Genomic DNA, 20,659 nt, shown 5'->3' on the forward strand with positions numbered 1-20,659 from the left:
GGATCGGGGGGTATGGAGAGAGGGCAGGTACAGGGTTCTGAGTTGGATGATCAGCCATGATCATACTGAATGGCGGTGCAGGCTTGAAGGGCCAAATAGCCTACTCATGCGCCTATTTTCTATGTTTCTATGTTAAATCTCATGTCATGTCACTCTTTGCAAAAGGGAATGCAGTTTTACAAAGATGACAAATACATTGGAATAGTTGGAGGGAGGGACTAATATGAAAGAGACAAAGATTTTCAATTTATTCATTCTTTGAAACACAACACGCTGGTGGAACTCAGCAGGTCGGGCAGCATCTGTGGAAATGATGAGTCAATGTTTCGGGCGGGAACCCTTCATCAGAACTGTAGAGGGAAGGGGCAGAGGCCCTATAAAGAAGGTGGGGGAGGGTGGGAAGGAGAAGGCTGGTAGGTTCCAGGTGAAAAACCAGTAAGGGGAAAGACAAAGGGGTGGGGGAGGGAAAGCAGGGAGGTGATAGGCAGGAAAGGTGAAGAAGGAATAGGTGAAAACACAATGGGTAGTAAAAGGAGGCGGAACCATGAGGGAGGTGATAGGCAGCTGGGGGAGGGGGCAGATTGACATAGGGATAGAGGAAGGGAGGGGGAGGGAATTACCGGAAGTTGGAGAATTCTATGTTCATACCAAGGGGCTGGAGACTACCTAGGCGGTATATGAGGTGTTGCTCCTCCAACCTGAGTTTAGCCTCATCATGACAGTAGAGGAGGTCATGTATGGACATATCTGAATGGGAATGGGAAGCAGAGTTGAAGTGGGTGGTAACCAGGAGATCCTGTCTGTTGTGGCGGATAGAGCAGAGGTGCTCGACGAAGCGGTCCCCCAATCTGTGTCGGGTTTCACCGATGTAGAGGAGGCCGCAGCGGGAGCACCGGATGCGATAGATGACCCCAACAGACTCCCAAGTGAAGTGTTGCCTCACCTGGAAGGACTGTTTGGGGCCCTGAATGGTGGCAAGAGAGGAGGTGTAGGGACAGGTGTAGCACTGACGCATACAGGGATAAGTGCTGGGTCGGAGATCTGTGGTGAGGGACATGTGGATAAGGGAGTCGTGGAGGGACCGATCCCTGCGGAAAGCGGAGAGGGGTGGAGAGGGAAAGATGTGCTTAGTGGTGGGGTCCTGTTGAAGGTGGCAGGAGTTGTGGAGGATAATGTGCTGGATCCGGAGGCTGGTGGGGTGGTAGGTGAGAACAAGGGGAACTCAGTCCCTGTTGTGGTGGCGGGAGGATGGGGTGAGGGCCGAAGTGCGGGAAATGGAGGAGATGCAGGTGAAGGCATTATTGATGATGGTAGAAGGGAAACCACGATCCTTAAAGAAAGAGAACATTTGAGATGTCCTGGAACGGAAAGCCTCATCCTGGGAGCAGATGTGGCGGAGACGGAGGAACTGGGAATAGGGAATGGCATTTTTGCATGTGGTGGGGTGGGAAGAGGTATAGTCGAGGTAGTTATGAGAGTCAGTGTGCTTGTAGAAGATGTCAGTGGACAGTCTATCTCCAGAGATGGAGACCAAGAGATCGAGAAAGGGGAGAGAAGTGTCTGAGATCTCCTATTCATTCTTTGACTTGTGTGCATCATTTCTCAAAGCTGATTTATTGCCCAACAGAATGGGTAACTTGGCCATTTCAATGTCAATCATGTTGCAGTGAGACTGGAATACAGGACTCAGCGAAAAACATTAGTTTTTACAGTCTGGCACTCAACCTTGCACTCAATGTCAACAAGTCAAAGAATGGAGTGTGGACTTCAAGAAGGGGAAGTTGGGAGAACACACGAGTCCTCATTGAGGGGTCAGTGGTGGAAAGGCTGAGAAGTTTCCACTTCCTGAGCGTCAAGATCTTTAAGGGTCTGTCCAGGGACGAACACTGATGCAATCACAAACAAGGAGTTTGAGGAGATTTGTTATATCACTAAAGCTCTGTATTTTTTTTTTACAGAGGTAGAGAACTTTCTGACTGGCTGTATCATAGTTCTCTTATGTACAGGATAACAAGAAGCCTTAGAGGGTCATAGCCAGCCCCATCACTGACACAACCCACCCTCACCATTGAAGACATCTTCTAAAGACAGTGCCTCAAGAAGGCAGCATCCATCACTGTCCAGCCCTTTTCACATTATTAACATTGGGGAGAAAGTGCAGGAGGTTCAAAACCCATACTCAGTGGTTTCGGGACAGCTTTATTCACTCCACCATCAGATTTAGGAACAATCCACGAACACTACGTCACTATTTTTTCTCTTGCACTGTTTATTTATTTATTTTTGTGACCTATAGTAATACTTACATCTTGTACTGTTGCCACAAAACAACAAATGTCACAACACATAGCGAATTTGATTCTGAACCCAGAATCAGAATCAGGTTTATTATCACTGCCATATGTCCTGAATTTTTTTTTGTATTGCAACAGTACAGTGCAATACATTTTAAAATTACCATAAGTTACATTAAGTAATGCAAACAGAGAGAAAAAAAATGTGAGGTGGTGTTCATGTGTTCATGGACCATTCAGAAATCTGACGGTAGAGGGGAAGGAACGGTTCCCAAAAGATTGAGTGTGTGTCCTCAGGCTCCCTGAAGATAATAATGAGAAGAGGCCATGTCCTAGGTGGCAAGGGTCCTTAATGATGAGGCCGCCTTGCAGAGACATCACCTTTTGAAAACGTACTGTGTGCCTGCAATGGACCTGGCTGAGTTTACAACTTTCTACAGCCTTTTCCAATCCTGGCCCCTCCATACCAGACAGTGATGCAACCAGTCAGAATGTTCTTCATGGTATATCTGTAGAAATGTACTATCGTCTTTGGGACATACAAAATCTCCTCAATTTCCTAATGAAACACAGCCACTTGTGTGCCTTCTTCATAATTACATCAATTATTTTCAGCCCAGGATTGATCTTCAGAGATGTTGACACCCAGAAACTTGAAACGGCTCACCCTTTCCACTGCTGATCCCTCCAGCGGCCATCTTGGCTAATGATTGGACACACAAGAGACTATGGATATTAGAATCAGGAGAAAAAATACAAGCAGCTGGAAGAACTCACAGGTCAAGTACCATCTTTGGAAGGAAACAAATTGTCAGTTATAGAGTAATGCAGACTGGAAGCAGGTTCATTGGCCCAGGACATCTGCACTGACCGTCAAACACCCTTCTAGATTGCATTCAAGTTAGCCGCGGCTTGATCAATGATGTTAGCGCGACCTTGATTCTGGACTGCAGGTGGCACAGGTTGAATTATTTCCCTTTAGGCCTGTAGATCAGCTTCAGTGGGAATCCCGTTGAATCCTTAAATTGCAGAGTGGATTCAGACCAATTCAAGGCATGGTGGGCACGACGGTCACTGTGTGACAACTTCAAGAAAAGCCAAGGAAGGAGCTATTGGGTGTGCAATAGAAGCTGAGGTCAAAAAGTAAGTTTAGAGGAGGGCTTTTTAAAATAATGGAAATGAATTGGAGGCTAACATGACAAACACAAGAAATTTGCAGATGCTGGAAACCAAAGCAACACACACACACACACACACACACACACACACACACAAATGCTGGAGGAACTCAGAGGCCAGGAAGCACCTACGGAAAAGAGTAAACAGTTGGTGTTTTGGGCCGAGACCCTTCATTGGAACTGGAAAAAAAGATGAGGAGTCAGAGTAAGAAGGTGGGGGATGTGGGGGGAGGGAGAGTAAGAAGATGAAGGGTCTCTTTTCCACTATAGAAGCTGCCTGGCCTGCTGAGTTCCTCTAGCATTTTGTGTATGGAGGCTAATAAGGACAGGAACTGCAGCAAGTTGCATGGTATTAGGAAACATACAGAAAAGGCAAACCATTAGCAAATAAATTTTAGCATAGGTAAATGCGATTTGTAATTCTTAATTTTAAGAAGATTGCCACATAGCATATTATGTACAAATTCAATGTCATATTAAAAAAAACCTGTGAATTTGAAAAAGATATTTACCAGAATTATACCAGAACTATTATGTTAGAATAGTCAGGACAAAATCAGCTGGTGGTGTTCCTTCTCTCAAAAAGAGAAGACTGAGAAAGTCATTAACATTATGAGATGGTCAACTAGAGAATCTTTCCATTTGTGGAGTGGAGTGACATGAAAAATATGATAATCACCAAGAATTCAAATAGGGAATTACAAAGAAACTTCTTTACCATAAAAATGGAGAGAATGTGGAACTCTCTACCATGGGGAGTAGCAGGGCAAAAGCATTAGATTTAGATATGCTTTTGAAGGAAAGCTTACACATACAATAACAAATTTTGCTGACAGTTGGATGAGAAAGGATGGAAGAAGCTCAGACTGAGTACTGACATTGGATTGGACTTAATGGCCTGATAATTTATTTTTCCTCGTATATTCTACGTTCTGACCGAGGTTGTGAAGGGAAAAAATGTGTGACAAAGAAATACACACACCAGAGAGTAAAAGTGATACAGAGCCAGGCAAGGGAAGTGGTCGTACAACTAGAGAAAGCTATCAAGATAGAGAGAAGAAACATTGAAAATAAAATCCTCAAGTCTTCAGACCAAATAGCGTGTGAATAAAAACCTGATGCAATTCTCAAACCCTTTATTACAAGATTTATTTTAAGAAATAACTAGTTCAAACAGTTTAATCTCAGAATTTTAATACATGAAAATAGTAAATTGTCAATGTATTATGGTGCTGAGATCTGCATTCATATGCTTTGAGATTATCAGCAGTTGAAAACATTGTGTGAACAATGAAAATATATTTGTTTCAAAGGTAATGTTCGTATTACACATCCAGTAATGGAAGTCTGTATCAGTAATTACCATGTTACATCAGCAAACAAGATCTTAGTTTTACAATTAATACAAGTTGCATTCTGTATTGTTATAGAAGACCAATTTATGATCTGTTTTCTGAGGTAATTCATATTTCAGCCCATCGTATATTTATTTAAAAGAAATCCAAATATACCAAGGTAAATTAAAGTTAAATTGATAAAAGATAAACTTATATAACACAATCTTAAATTGGAAAGTATTTACAAAGCAAGCCACTTTGGTACTATGTACAGAGTTGATGGTGTTTATTTTCTCTTACGTCAATGCTTTAGGTCCATCATTTGAGCAAATGAGCTGACGCACCATGGTCTAAATGCTATTTCTCAGAAGAATGCCAATCTCTGTCAGGATTGGTGCAATGGATCCCACGGAATAGTTCCAAGAAAAGGAGAGCTCTGATTGCATTCTAGCTTATTGAACATAAGACTGAGTTGTGGAGAGCTACGGAAAGAGGTTACAAGTTTGGTTCTTCCTCTGTTGGAGTTAGCTGCTCCCAGTCCACATGGTAGTAGAGGTTCTATATTTGTAGCCTGGGCTCACTGAAAGAAAACCTAGCATGGTTTCTGTTCATGATTTCTAGTTAATATTAAGAGGTTCGCAACCCTTTTTATGCCATACACCCCTATCATTGTGCAAGGGGGTTCATGGACCACAGGCCAGCAGCCCCTTTTAGAAGTAAAACATGTTAAAATATTATACATTTTTATGATTAAAATATTTATATTTTGATTAAATGACAAGATTGGAGCTTTCAATTTTTATTACATTATTGAGAGTGCTAAAGCAATGCATTATTTATTAGTAATAAAATGGCATTATTGTCAAGTGAATACACTGACATTTAACTTCTAATTAGTAACATTTTATATCATTTTATGAACTTTATAACAAATATCCATGCATTGATGATTGATCTGAGAATATATTTTGCAAAACTGTATATGAAACTCAATCATTGATGATAAAGCATGGATTTTTATTACCTCAGTGTTTCCTCAAAAACAACTGTGGTAGTTAAAGATATGAGTAAGCAATAGTATTAACTAATCAAACTTACTTTCATAAGATAGTTATTTTCACTTCAAGCCAAAGCTCAATGTATTTTTCTTTGGGGCAACAGTGTCCCAGTCAGAGTCAAAATCGATTCTTATACCTATTCACAAAGATCACTTTTGGGAGGGAAGGGGTCTCTTTGCATTCAACCAATCACCACTCCTAATGCAGTACACAAACAAAATGCACAAAGCATATTTATGAGCTGATTTAGTAAATTGTTTCTAGTTTTGAAACTTTGTGGTGGGTTTTTACCAGTGAGTTATATTTGGCTGAGAGCTCTAGGCATGAGGTCTGCCAGCTTCTCTCTTCATACTGAATTACATTAGTGCTCAAAGAGAGAAACAAAAACAAACAATACTCATTTAACAAGTTGCAGGATGCAGGATATCTTACATGATGCAAAGCCCTTTCACGTGCAACCACGGATTAGTATGAACCAACGGGCACAATTTGTGCTGTGGAGAAACAATTGCAAGGGATCAGCAGCAGTAAGAACATCGGAAATAGGGGCAGGAATAGACCAGGTGGCCCTTTGTGTCTGCTCCTGGACATTTTTCAACAACACCTAAATATGCGCAATTTCTTTCATGTCCAGAAGTCTACAGGTTTCTATTTTGAAGGAACAGAACAACTGGCTTTCCACAGCTTGTGTGGTAGAAAATTCCAAAGGTTCACCATCCTTTAAGTGAGAAAGTTTCTCTTCATCTCAGTCTGCAGTCACCTGCCTCTTATTCTCAAATTGTACCCCGTAGATACCTCAACCAGCAGAGACATCCTCCCTGCACCATTAAGAATTTTGATAGTTTTGGTGAGATCTCCTCTCATTTTTCTAAACTTTGAAGAATACAGTTCCCATCTACCCAATTTCTCCACACAGATCAAGCCCGCTATCCATGAAACCTGTCTCGTAAATCTTTGCTGCACACTCTCTATAGCATTATCTTTTGTTGCTTGTTGATGTGTTGCTCTGGATTTCCAGAATCTACAGAATCTCTTGTGTTTAACATTTTATCGTTATAAAGAGATCAGAACTGTGCGCAATACTTGAGGTGTGGTATTAACAAGACCATACACAATTGCAATACGTCTTTCCTATTCCTGTCTTCAAACCCCTAGTAATAAAGGATAATATAAAACATGCCCTTGGAATCGCTGACTACATCTTCACATAGGTCTTCAGTAACTTCTGTACAAGCACATCTAGGTTTCTTTGGACATCAACACTACCCAAGCCTTCATCATTTAACAAAGTGGATGACCTCACATTTTTCTACATTATATTCCATTCTTGTTCTCTGCCTCTCACTCAGTTTGCCTGCATGCTCTTGAAACGTTCATACTCGTAACCTCACCTCCAACAACCATAGAAACCTGATGTTTTGCCCTTCAGCCAAATCATTGACATATATTCTGAATAACTGGAGTCCTTGCACCCTGTTAGTCACAGCTTTCCAAGTTGAGAATATCTTGTATATTAGCAATGTAGTCACTGAACCACACCAGTATATTTCATTAATGGAAGAGATGCAGCTATTTAACACATGTTCATACAAAGTTGTACAGCTTTTTCAATCAGGAAATTGAATATAAGCATTTCTGGAATGTTTACTATGTCTGTCCATACATCAGTCAGCAGACCAAAATCCTTAAGTTCAAAACTCTTCAAGAATTGACAGAGAAAAAGGGTAACGTAATTGTTCATAATTTCTTGGAAACATTGGAAGTTTCTCTCCCCATCTGAGATTAAAATTTTGACTAGTGTGCATATGTGAAATTTAAAAAAATATGTCTATATAAATTAGTTCGGGATAATATTTAAAATTCAATGAAGGTATATCTCATCACTTAATGGTTTGAAACTGTTATACAAAGCATGCCTGTTCTTAAAAGACCATAAGATACAGGAGCAGAATTAGGCCATTTGACCCTTCAAGTCTGCTCCACCATTTCATCATGGCTGATCCATTTTCCCTCTCAGCCCCAATCTCCTGCATTCTCCCCAGATTACTTCATGCTCTGACTAATCAGGAATCTATCAACCTCTGCCTTAAATATACACAATGACCTGGCGTTCTCAGATGCCTGTGGCAACAAATTCCACAGATTCACCATTCTCTGGCTGAAGAAATTCCTCCTCATCTCCATTCTAAAAGGATGCGCCTCTATTCTGAGGCTCTATTCTTATGGTATTACAATGGTACAAGTTAAAGTAAAATAATAATTTTAGTATTTTATTTTGTCTCTTCTACCTTTTAGATCAACCAGTGGATGAAGATAGTAGCCTATTTATTGCTCTGATATTAATAATGAGACTGCTGTCAAGCATGATTTTAATGATGCAAATTTAATAGTAACCTTCAGTGCAGCTGTGCAGTTGAGAAGGAAAAATCCATGAGGTGCCATCACAAATAACCTACTCTTCACAAACGATGAACAGCACACACAAAATGCAGGAGGAACTCAGCAAGTTGGGCAGTACCTATGCAGAAGAATAAACAGTCAACGTTTTAGTCAGAGACACTCCATCAGAGCAAATGAAGCTCCTTTGTCACTATCAACCCCGTTATGGAAGGTCACACATTGTAAATGCTAATCAGGACCTACATGGAATCGAGTTTTCGACAATAGGTTCTGACGTTAGTGGACTTCATTACATGTTGGCTCAATAAGATCCAACTATATGCAGACTTATTTGTGAAGTCTTCAAAATTGAATTCCCAAGGCTATATTATAAAATTGACTACAGAGTAATGTCTTCTTTTAAAGCAAATGTTTTTAAATTAACAAACAGAGTACACTCAAGTATAATACCTCTTGCTACACTTTTGAATTTGTGTGGTAACGTTTCTTCCACTGACACTCATTCAGACTTCACGGTATTCCAGATTGTGCATTAATAACTGAAACAAGTCCATGAATAACTTTTGTTACTGTGTCTTCACTCAAAAGGACCACAGAGCATCTGATATTTTCCAATATCTAAAACCGCTTAAATGCTGGTGCTTTTTTCCACTTTGCTGCTGTTTTACTCATTTGTCCACGTTTCCCAGAGCGCCACACTTGCTGGCAATATTCGTTTACAGTGATGCCCGGCTGATTCAGAAGTTGCAGAAAATCCTTGTAACGTAGCCTTGCCCTGTTCCGAGTGTCTTTACTCTTTCCATCGTTGTGCCTTGTTTTTGACGGGGCTGTCATGAAGTCACTCAGAATAACCTTAAGGTGAAACTTAGTGATGACTTGTGTGAATGTGTTCTCCACGGCTCTGCAATAGTAAATCCCAGCATCGTCTTCCTGCAAATGACGTATGAGGAGCCCAAGCCTCGTTTTGATGATTCTGGAACCATATTTTATCTAAATATAAATTAAAACAAAAATGACAAGGTGGTATAAAGCAGCATGCTCCTGTAGTTTCTTAAACAACACAGAGTTGATCTAATGAATAACATTGGTTTAAATTGCAGGTTCCTGTAGTCTCATCTAATTTTGTTGAATTTGCAGAAGGAAAGCTAACACCAGAAAAGAAAAAATATTCAATTCTTTCCCTACATCTTTATATTTCTCCATTCCTGCACCAATGCCAGTATGACAAGTGTATAATTGCATGCCCTCGCTAATGCAGATATCTAACCAGACAATCATATGGCAGTAACTCAATGCATAAAAGCATGCAGACATGGTCAACAGGTTCAGTTGATGTTGAGACCAAACATCAGAATGGGGAAGAATTGTGTTCAAATTGACATTGACCATGGAATAATTGTTGATGCCAGACGGAGTATCTCAGAAACAGCTGATCTCTTGGGATTTTCAAGCACAATAGTGCCTAGAGTTTATAAAGAATGGTACAAAGAAAAAATCCAGTGTGTGGCAGGTCAGTGGGTGAAATGCCCTGTTAATGAGAGAAGTCAGAGGAGAAAGGCTAGACTGGTTCAAGCTGACAGGAAGGAGAGATCAACTCTTATAACCATGCATTACAACAGTGATGTGCAGAAGACCAGCTCCAAACACTCAACATGTTGAACCTTGTAGTGAAAGGGCTACAGCAGCAGAAGACCACAAACATGCACCCAATGGCCACATTATTAGGCACAGGAGGTACCTAATAAAGTGGCTACTGAGTGCATAAAATGGAAGATCACTGTCTGATTTCAATGTCTGTTACATTGATATGGTGCCTCCATTTCCACCAACCTTAATATTTTCTCTTAGGGTGCCACAGTAGAATGATTATGGAATGATTTCTGTTTATTGACTCACTCCTGCAGGAACCCCAGTCAATGTAATCCATTTAACTTGAAGATGTTATATTAAATGGAAAGAGATGTACTGGATGTCATTACTTTGGACAAGTATGAAAGGACAGCCAAAGAATGAAAATTGTTATAACTGCCAGTTCAGAATCAGAACCAGGTATAATATCACTGGCATGTCCAGGAAAATCCAGTGGAAGTGTTCATGGGTTCATTGTCTATTCAGAAATCTGATGACGGAGCGGAAGAAACAGTTCCTGAAATGTTGAGTGTGTGTCTTTAAGCTCCTCACCTCCTGCTTAATGATGGCACTGAGAAGAGGGCATGTCCTGGGTAATGGGGCTCCTATCCTCCTTTCAAATTGTAATCTAAATGGTATCTGTGCCATGGAATTTTCAAACAGATTTTATTGCCAAATGCATATTAAATAGTAATATTTTTAAGATTCTTTCAATAGACTAACTTTACCATTTGGCACTGCCAGAGACAAGCAAATTTGCTAATTTGAGCAAAATGCTTTTTAAAATATCATTTATTGGATTTAAGATAACAGTTATCCAAACTATATGTCATTAATCAACTGAGCTGATTCTTGGAAGAGCTTATCTGATGAAGATCACATTAAGAGATTATTTTGGTCCCAAAAGGGTACAGCTGTTTTTCATCTTGGAAAGTTAATTCCTGGGAGAACTTTAAATCAATTAATTATAATAAATGCTGGAAACTTTTATGATCAACTAGAATCAGTTGGTCAATGGCAGTCAGTATCATGCACTTATTTTTAGATATAATATGGAGCAATGGATATTATTTTATTGACTGTACAATCTGCACAAGCATTGTTCTTGCTACAAAATCTGTTGAGCTTCCTTTGCCTGAAACAACCATTACATCTCTTAAATTTGTTAACCAGGGACCTGATTGCTTTTAATGTATCCCATCAGAAATTACATAATTTCAGGTGCTTCATGGCCTTTACAGCCTCTAATAAAATATATGCCATATACATCTTTCTGAGGAGAATGTACAGAATGGATTTTAAGATCAAGTAACACACATAAAAATTGCTGGTGAACGCAGCAGGCCAGGCAGCATCTTTAGGAAGAGGTACAGTGGACGTTTCGGGCCGAGGCCCTTCGTCAGGACTGACTGAAAGAAGAGCTAGTAAGAGATTTGAAAGTGGGAGGGGGAGGGGGAAATCCAAAATGATAGAAGAAGGTAGGAGGGCGGGGGGAGAATGGAGCCAAGAGCTGGTCAGTTGACTGGCAAAAGGGCTATGAGAGGATCATGGGACAGGAGGCCATGGGAGAAAGAAAAGGGGGGGGGGAGCCCAGAAGATGGGCAAGGGGTGTACTGAGAGGGACAGAGGGAGAAAAAGGAGAGAAAGAAAAAGAATGTGTGCATATAAATAAATAAATACTGGACGGGGTACGAGGGGGAGGTGGGGCATTAGCGGAAGTTTGAGAAGTCAATGTTCATGCCATCAGGTTGGAGGCTACCCAGACGGAATATAAGGTGTTGTTCCTCCAACCTGATTGTGGCTTCATCTTTACAGTAGAGGAGGCTGTGGATAGACATATCAGAATGGGAATGGGACGTGGAATTAAAATGTGTGGCCACTGGGAGGTCCTGCTTTCTCTGGTGGACAGAGCGTAGGTGTTCAGTGAAACGGTCACCCGGTCTGCGCCGGGTCTTGTCAATATATAGGAGGCCGCATTGGGAGCACTGGACGCAGTATATCACCCCAGTCGACTCACAGATGAAGTGTCACCTCACCGGGAAGGACTGTCTGGGGCCCTGAATGGTAGTGAGATCAAGTCGTAGTTAATGATTAATCTTCTTATGAGTTTAAAGGCATAATTATTCAGTTAAATATCTAACAAGGGCGGGAAAGCAAATAAAACTACAGATGCTGGAACCTGAGGCTAAGATATAAACTAAGCCAGTCAAGCTGCACCTGTAGAAAGAGGGATCACATTTACATGGGCATTCCCTACCACTTCCCTTCACCCTTCTGGATCTCTTTGACTCCATTCCACGAGATAAGCAACTTCAAGGAGCAGTGCCTCAGAAAAGCACTGAGCAGCCTCCATCATCAAGGAACCCCACCACCCAGGACATGCCCTCTTCTCATTGTTGCCATCAGGAATGAGGTACAGAAGCCTGAAGGAACAGCTTCTTTTCCTCTGTCATCCGATTTCTAAAAGGACATTGAACCCATGAACACTACCTCACTACTTTTTAAAAAATCTGTTTTTGCATGACATATGCCGGTGAATCTGATTCTGGTTCTGATTCTGAATTAACATCTTTTATAAACCCACTGACTACAAATCTAGAACTACCTTGATGGTACATCCTTCCATCCTGCCTTCTGCAAGGATACCCTTCCTTTCTCTCAGTTTTGACTCTTTATTCTTTTCCATAGATGCTACCTGACCTGCTGAGTTCCTCCAGCATTTTGCGTGTACTACTGTAACTTGATAGTCTGCTGTCTATTTTGCCAGTGCAATGGTGCCCAGGGCATGATTTATTTTTCAGCAGTTAACAAACCATAGAAATGTCAGAATAAAAATACATCTGCACTGTATTATCTTCCTCCAACTAGCTGGCATAGTCGTATAATATTAATTGAAGAGGAGATGTGAAAAGATATATATATGTATACACACACATATATATATATACACATATACATATCCCCTCTGGAATCATAAATTTGGAAGTTTACTGTGCTTCTTGCATCTAATGATTTTTAGGGTTCTGGAATGAATCACTTAGACTACAGTAATTACCTCCTCCTGCTGGCCATCCAATGATCGTTGAACAGACCAAATGACTGACGTTTGCTGTGATCTTGGACTGCATTCCAGGAACGTGGAATTGTGCTGAACTCCAAAAATTAACTTCTTCTCAGTTAGCACATTTGCTGAATCTACATAATAGGGAATATTAATGTTAATGTTAAAAATGTATAATAATTGTTTCCTACTGGCAACCTTTGAAGAAAGTAGAAGGAATTTTACAGCAAATGATTACTATGTTTCCAGTCACAAAATGAGAACAGCTGTCATAAAATCTAGTTAAGCTCTGATGTTCCAAGCTTTTGGTTTTGGCAAGGGATATTTTAAGTGATTCCATACCGAAGCCCAATGTGCACCAGTAAAATCCCAATCCGTTAAACTGGGTTTATGGGTCTGCATGAAATACAGTTCCCCTGTCAAGTAACCGGAGAAACTTGTAACTGTTACCATAATCATGTGAAATGACAAAGGTTTCCAAAATAAAGATAATCAAAATGCACGACCATAAAACACCTTCATTCCAATTGAAAAACTGGGATTATCCCCATTGACTATGAGAAATGAAAAAAAAGCTTTGTATGGTAACGCAGTCTTCTGCCTTCCAGCCTGTCCTTCCCTATGTCTTCCTCCTAGAGTCAAAGAGCACTACAATAGAGCAATAGAATGTATTGAATGGATACATTGACCAACAGTGCAAGGGGATCATATTTGCTCTTTCAACATTCTGCACCCAGGCCAGATGTCTTTGCATTTTACCTCCCTCCCCACACTCCTTCTGAGGTAGGAAAATGTCCTGTATGCTGTAAGATGATCATTACCATCAACAGCAACTAGAGTATCACCATCACTCATAAATACACAAGTGTAAGGCAGTAATTGATGGATTTAACTAGATGCACTCACAGTCCTCTTGATCCCAGCATTGAATTATTGGGTCTCCAGTGTTTACATCTTGACGTCTAGTTTGTCTGATAGAAGAACAAAGCATTGGTTTTAAATAAGAGAAACCCTTCCAATCAGGAAAGTCAAGACATTGACATTGTGCTAATGCAAGTAGGTGTCTTATATTGTTTTGGATATTGGTCATTTCAAATTACAAATTAAATCTATCAGCATAGTACATATATGTGCATATAGAGGTATACAAAATTATGAGGGATATAGTCAGGGTAAATCAAAGCAGGCTTTTTCCACCGAGGTTGGGTGGAACTACAACTAGAAGCCATATATTAAGGGTGAAAGGTGAAAAGGGGAACATGAGGGGAAACTTCTTCACTCAGAGGGTCGCAGAAGTGTGGAATAATCTGTCAGCACAATTTGTGAAGCAGCCCAATTTCAACGTTTAAGAAAAGTTTGGGTAGATACATGGATGGCAGGGGTATGGAAGGATATGTTCCGGGTACAGGTCAATGGGACAAGGCTGTTTAAATGGTTTGGCATGGACTAGATAGACCGAAGGGCCTGTTTCTGTGCTGTGCTTTTCTATGATTCTATGACTCTATGTCACCATATACAAACCTAAGATTCATTTTCTTGTGGGCATACGCAAGAAATCCGGAATAGAATCTATGAAAGATGATTATCCTAATTCTTAAGCATGAGTCTTAAAGTAAAACACAAGTCTATATACAACTCCAAGTGGGTGGATATCTTTAGAAACCAAACTCTGTGTGACATGCTATTCCATCATTGTTAGTACAACAATATCATGTGCCCCCATCAAACTTTCTGCGACACCACTAGTGGGGTTTGAAAGCTTGGTAGTTAACTCAATGTGCTAGCTTCCAAAGGCCAGAATTACAGATCTAGGGAGAGGATTACTGATCTCAACACAGAACCTGGGGGATTTAAATTACATTTAAAAATATCGGTAATGATTACTGCATACTGTAAAATTGTTGTTGAGTGATGTTCTTCACCAAAGAAACCTTGCTGTCATCACACAATCAGAATCAGGTTTATTATCATTGGTATGTGTCAGGAAATTTGTTAACTTAGCAGCAGCACTTCAATGCAATACATAATCATATGGAAAGAAAAAATTAGTAAATCATTTACAGTAATTACATATATATATGAAATTGTTAGAGTAAAAATAGTGCAAAACAGAAATGTTATTTAAAAAAGTGAGGTAGTGTTTATGGGTTCAATGCCCATTCAGAAATCTGATGGCAGAGGGGAAGAAGCTGTTCCCGAATCGCTGAGTGTGTGCCTTCAGGCTTCTGTACCTCTTTCCCAATGGTAACAATGAGAAGAGGGCATGTCCTGGGTGATGGGGGTCCTTAATAATGGATGCCACCTTTCTGAGGTACCGCTCCCTGAAGATGTCTTGGATACGATGGAGGCTTGTACTGAAGATGGAGGTGACTAACTTTACAACTTTCTGCAGCTTCTTTCAGTCCATCATAACATCCTAATTCCTGTACTGAATACTTTGATTTATGAAGGCCTCCTTCTAAACAGGCAGAAACAATGGAATCACCAGAGAGAACCTATCATTTCAATGTGGTTAACCTGTCATTAACCTCTGAAATGACCTGGTAAACACGCATTTTAGTCATAGTTAACGATGTGCAATATTGACATCATTGAATGATTTTTTTCAATCCAAATAACTTGCAAGCACTAAGATAGAGCTATGTACTACAGGGTAACACACTCTTCTCTCTCCCAGTCTGTCCTCTTCTCTGTCTTCCTCAGAGTCATAGAACACTACAGAACAGAAGCAAGCCTGTTGGCCTATCTAGCCCATGCTGGACTATACTCTACCATAGCCCTCCATATCCCTCCCATCCACGTATTTATCCACACAAATGTTGCAATTGAACCCTCAACCACCACTTCCTCTGGCAGCTTATTCCACACTTGTACCATCTCCCAAGAACTGCACACAGTACTCCAAATATGACCTCACCAGCGTCTTGTTCAACATCCTACCTCCTGTACTGAATATTTTGATTTACGGAGGCCACCTCCTAAACTGGCAGAAACAATGGAATCACCAGAGAGAAATTTTCTCTGTGCATTCCTCACATAAAATCTCAGTAGCTTTGATGTATTTTAAATTTCAGAGTTTATTCAGTCTAAATATAAGTGCTTCTTAGCTGATGGGATCCCTCTTCAACATTCTTTTGCTTGTAACAAATTTTCTAGACCAGGTATTACCACCTTTACTGTATCAGTGATCTAACAGAGCAATAGAGAGGCAAAAACATTATCAAAATCTTGTGGGAATTGGGATGGGAGGACAAGATTCAGCTCCAGGGCTACCGAGATGGGGTATGCTTGTAGTCAGGGCACAACAAGAGAACTACTACACCCAAATTCTCTGCTCCATTTGGGTAGGTGAATTGGTCACTGTCAATTGCCCCTAATGTGTAGGTTGGAGGGTCTCTGGAGAATCGATGGAAATGTGGGAAGAATAAAATGATATGTGAAGGATTCGAGTGTCATAACCACAACCTCTCACTCAATGGAACTGATTGTATACTTCAGGAGAGGAAAACCAGAGGTCTATGAACTAATCATCATTGGAAGATCTGAGGTACAGAGGGTTATCAGCTTTAAATACCTGGGTGTTACTATTTCAGAGGACTTGTCCTGGACCCAGCATGTAAATGTAATTGCTAAAAAAGCAAGGCAGCACCTTTACTTTGTTAGGAGTCTTCAGAGATTCAGCATGTCATCAAAAATCTTGACAAACTTCCATAGATGAGTAGTGGAAAGTGTATTGACTGGCTACATTATAGCCTGGTTTGGAAACACCAATGCTGTTGAATGGAATATCCTACAAAAGGTAGTAGTTTGGGCCCAGGACATCACAGGTAAAGCCCTTCCAACCATTGAGCACATCTACATGAAAAACTGTCGAAGGAAAGCAGCATTCATCAACAGAGATCCCCACCACCCAATTCATCACTTTTTCTCACTGCTGCCATCAGGTAGAAGGTACATGAGCATCAGGCCTCGAATCAGCAGGTTCCGGAATAGTTACTATTCCTCAAACATTAGGCTCTTGAACAAAAGAGGATGACTGCTCTCACTTGCCCATCCATTGAGATGTTCTCACAACCAATGATCTCACTTTAAGGACTCATTATCTTGTTAGTTCATGTTCTCAGTATTTCTTGCTATGTATTTATATTTGCATTTGCACAGTTTTATTGTCTTCTGGTTGAACTTCCATTGATCTTGTTATAAATACTATTCTATAGTTTTGCTGAATATGCCCACAGAAAAATGAATCTTAGGGTTGTATTTGGTGACACAAATGTACTCTGATAATAAAATTTAATTTGAACTTCTAAACTTTTTAGTCTAATTGAGTAATAGATGTTGAACAAGGATTTGGTGAAGTGAATGGTCTGTTTCCATGCTAACTGAGTCTGTGACTCAATTTTCGTTTGCTGGATCAATGCTACACCAAGGAACTTCGGATGTTTGGGTCAAAGCTTACTATGACTTAAATTTGCTTGGTTCAGCTGGTGAAACCTCATCTGACATTTTCAGATTCACCAAACTAACAGAAGTTATCAAAGAAGCGCAATATCAATAGAAAAGTGACATGAAAAAGAGAAGAAAATCAGGGTTCTCTTTGAAGCCCTGACCAACTTTCCCATCATCCCTTATTTTCATTTTAGATTTCCAGCATTCGTGCCCTTTCATTTTACTCCAGTGGGCTGCTTCAGTGATGGTGGGGGAGGAGGGAATGAGAATAGAAAGCATTCTTAGTAATGATTAAATATTAAGCTACACCATACTTCGCCTGGTCTGTGTCTGCGTCAGATCTTCAACATTGAAAAGGAGAGGATTTATAATTTGACTGGAATACCGAGCAAATGGAATCTGCATGAACACATTTAGGATGTTGCTGCTCAAAGCATAATAAATCTTCCGCCTTAATCTTCAAGCTGACTGCTTCCCATTCTACTTCATCACAATCAGAATTAGTAATTTAGAGAATAAAACTTACTCAGTTGTTTGAAGCACAGTGCAGAAAATTTCATCTGGAAAACTACAAAGAAAATTCAGAGCCTAAAGCTGACAGGGATTGGCCTCTTACCTTTTCAGTGCTGGCACATATTTGCAGCATGAGGTTCCATTCCATGCACAGTAGGGATCTCTAGCAAGGCAGCATTCTGAGCAGGTTGCACCATAAGCACCACATCTCTGTAGAGCAAGCTGCACTAGACCATCTTTCGATCCAATATAAATCTGCTTCTGTAAGCGACATAGAAACTCCATAAATATACACTCTGTGGCCACTTTGTTAGGCGCACCTGTACACCCGCTTGTTAATGCAAATATCTCATCAGCCAATCATGTGGCAGCAACTCAATGCATAAAAGCATGCAGACATGGTCAGGAGGTTCAGCTGTCATTCAGACCAAATATCAGAATGGGAAGAAATGTGATCGAAGTGACCTTGATTGTGGAATGGTTGTTGGTGCCTGACAGGGTTGTTTGAGTATCTCAGAAAGGACTGATCTCCTGGGGTTTTCTCTCATCACAGCCTCTAGAGGTTACAGAGAATAATAGTCATAGTCATAGTTATACTTTATTGATCCCAGGGGAAATTGGTTTTCGTTACAGTTGCACCATAAATAATTAAATAGTAATAAAACCATAAATAGTTACATAGTAATATGTAAATTATGTCAGGAAATAAGTCCAGGACCAGCCTATTGGCTCAGGGTGTCTGACCCTCCAAGGGAGGAGTTGTAAAGTTTGATGGCCAGAGGCAGGAATGACTTCCTATGACGCTCTGTGTTGTATCTTGGTGGAATGAGACTCTGGCTGAATGTGCTCTTGTGCCCAACCAGTCCATTATGTAGTGGTTGGGAGACAATGACCAAGATGGCATGCAACTTGGACAGCATCCTCTTTTCAGACACCACCGTCAGAAAATCCAGTTCCATCCCCACAACATCACTGGCCTTACGAATGAGTTTGTTGATTCTGTTGGTGTCTGCTACCCTCAGCCTGCTGCCCCAGCACACAACAGCAATCATGATCACACTGGCCACCACAGACTCGTAGAACAACAATACAAAAAAAAAACAAACAAAAAATCTAGTAAACCGCAGTTCTGTGGACAAAAATGCCTTGCTAATGGCCAGATTGGAAGGCAACTGTAACTCAGATAACCACATAGTACAACATTGCTGTGCAGAAGAGCATCTCTGAATGCACAACATGTTGAACCTTCACAACACGCTGGAGGAACTCAGCAGGTCAGGCAGCATCCGTGGAAAAGATCGGACGACATTTCAGGCTGGACCCTTCGTCAGGACTGTAGGAGGAAGGGGCAGAGGCCCTATAAAGAAGGTGGGGGGAGGGTGGGAAGGAGAAGGCTGGTAGGTTCCAGGTGCCTTCTCCTTCCCACCCTCCCCCCACATTCTTTATAGGGGTCTTATATATATACACACACACACACACACACACACACACACACACACAGAGAAGTAACTCTCTTGCTTTGAAGTCCTGCACTTTGCATAAATTGCTTGTACAACTATTTGAGTTGTTTAATATGAGCTCAAATTTTCCTGCATCTCACATAAAAAATGCTGGTTAACGCAACAGGCCAGGCAGCATCTATAGGAAGAGGTACAGTCAAGGTTTCGGGCCGAGACTCTTTGTCAGGACTAACTGACTTTGCCATGTTAGGCAAGGATTGCAAGATCTTACATCTGCAGATCCCAGAGCCTGCTGGCTCTGACGCTAGCAGGCATGAACTTCGGATTGCGGCCCCCGCCATTGGTCTCGGCGGCTCCAGCAACCCAGGGCATATTCAAAACCTGGACTCTAGCACCATCAATACAGGCTCCAACGACCTGGACACCTTCAAAGCGATTGTGCAACCACCAGCTGTGACTCCAGCCTTGAATTCCAGGCCGGGTCTTCACGTGCTGCTATTGTGACTCTCGTCTCCCCTTCCCCCACCACCACTCTGCAATTTTTTTAAAAAGCTCTTTCTATCTCTTCTTTCAGTTAGTCCTGATGAAGGGTCTTGGCCCGAAACGTCGACTGTACCTCTTCCTATAGATGCTGCCTGGCCTGCTGCGTTCACCAACATTTTTTATGTGCGTAGTTTGAATTTCCAGCAGCTGCAGATTTCCTCATATTTGCGTTTTGCTGCATCTTATCATTTTGAAATCATAATGAAGGATATGAAAAATAGCATTACCGTGTCTTATTAATTTTTCCTCTATCTTTCATTTACTGCAGACAGATGAAATTACATTTCCTTACTTTAGACAGGATATTTAAAGCTGATGCAATCATTTCAATATTTTACCTAAATGAATTGGTCCAAAATGATCATTTCCTCACCTCCAAGATTTATTATTCCACTTTATTATTTATTCTTGTTCATTCCTCTTTTTCAAATTCAGTTGACTCACATTGTGCTAGAATTCCATAAGTAAGGCATTAAGCACTTTTAAGAGATCTTTTTTCTCTCTAAAATTCAGCAGTTGTATTCACTGGAAGCCAGTTACAAGTTTCACAAGGTGCTTCCACCAGGGGTCACCAGAGAGTAATCTAGCGTGGAAATCATTCTCAATGAGCTGGGACCAAAGGTAGAAGCTAATGTGGAAATTACATTAGGCACCCGAGGATACAGCACAATCAGAGGTTTCCTAGTGATTTTCCAAAGTGGCGTAATTCAGTCCAGAAATGAGTGCAATTATGACCA

The 20,659-nt window shown here is 40.7% G+C and overlaps 1 protein-coding gene across 3 annotated transcripts in view; it reads right to left on the reverse strand.

Annotated features, from left to right (window-relative positions):
* Positions 1-4,649: 4,649 nt before the first annotated feature.
* The window catches only part of LOC140209966 (semaphorin-3D-like), a 106,532-nt gene continuing 90,522 nt past the window's right edge, over positions 4,650-20,659 (reverse strand). For all 3 annotated transcript variants that reach the window (XM_072278663.1, XM_072278664.1, XM_072278665.1), the window contains exons 14-17: positions 18,023-18,180; positions 13,864-13,928; positions 12,952-13,091; positions 4,650-9,257 (exon numbers count right to left, since the gene is read on the reverse strand). In XM_072278663.1, the coding sequence (XP_072134764.1) occupies positions 8,886-9,257; positions 12,952-13,091; positions 13,864-13,928; positions 18,023-18,180 (735 nt within the window). In that variant the 3' untranslated portion in view covers positions 4,650-8,885. The remainder of the gene's footprint in view (positions 9,258-12,951; positions 13,092-13,863; positions 13,929-18,022; positions 18,181-20,659) is intronic.

Source organism: Mobula birostris, chromosome 14 (genome assembly GCF_030028105.1).
Source record: "Mobula birostris isolate sMobBir1 chromosome 14, sMobBir1.hap1, whole genome shotgun sequence".
In the NCBI taxonomy this organism is placed as follows: domain Eukaryota; kingdom Metazoa; phylum Chordata; class Chondrichthyes; order Myliobatiformes; family Myliobatidae; genus Mobula; species Mobula birostris.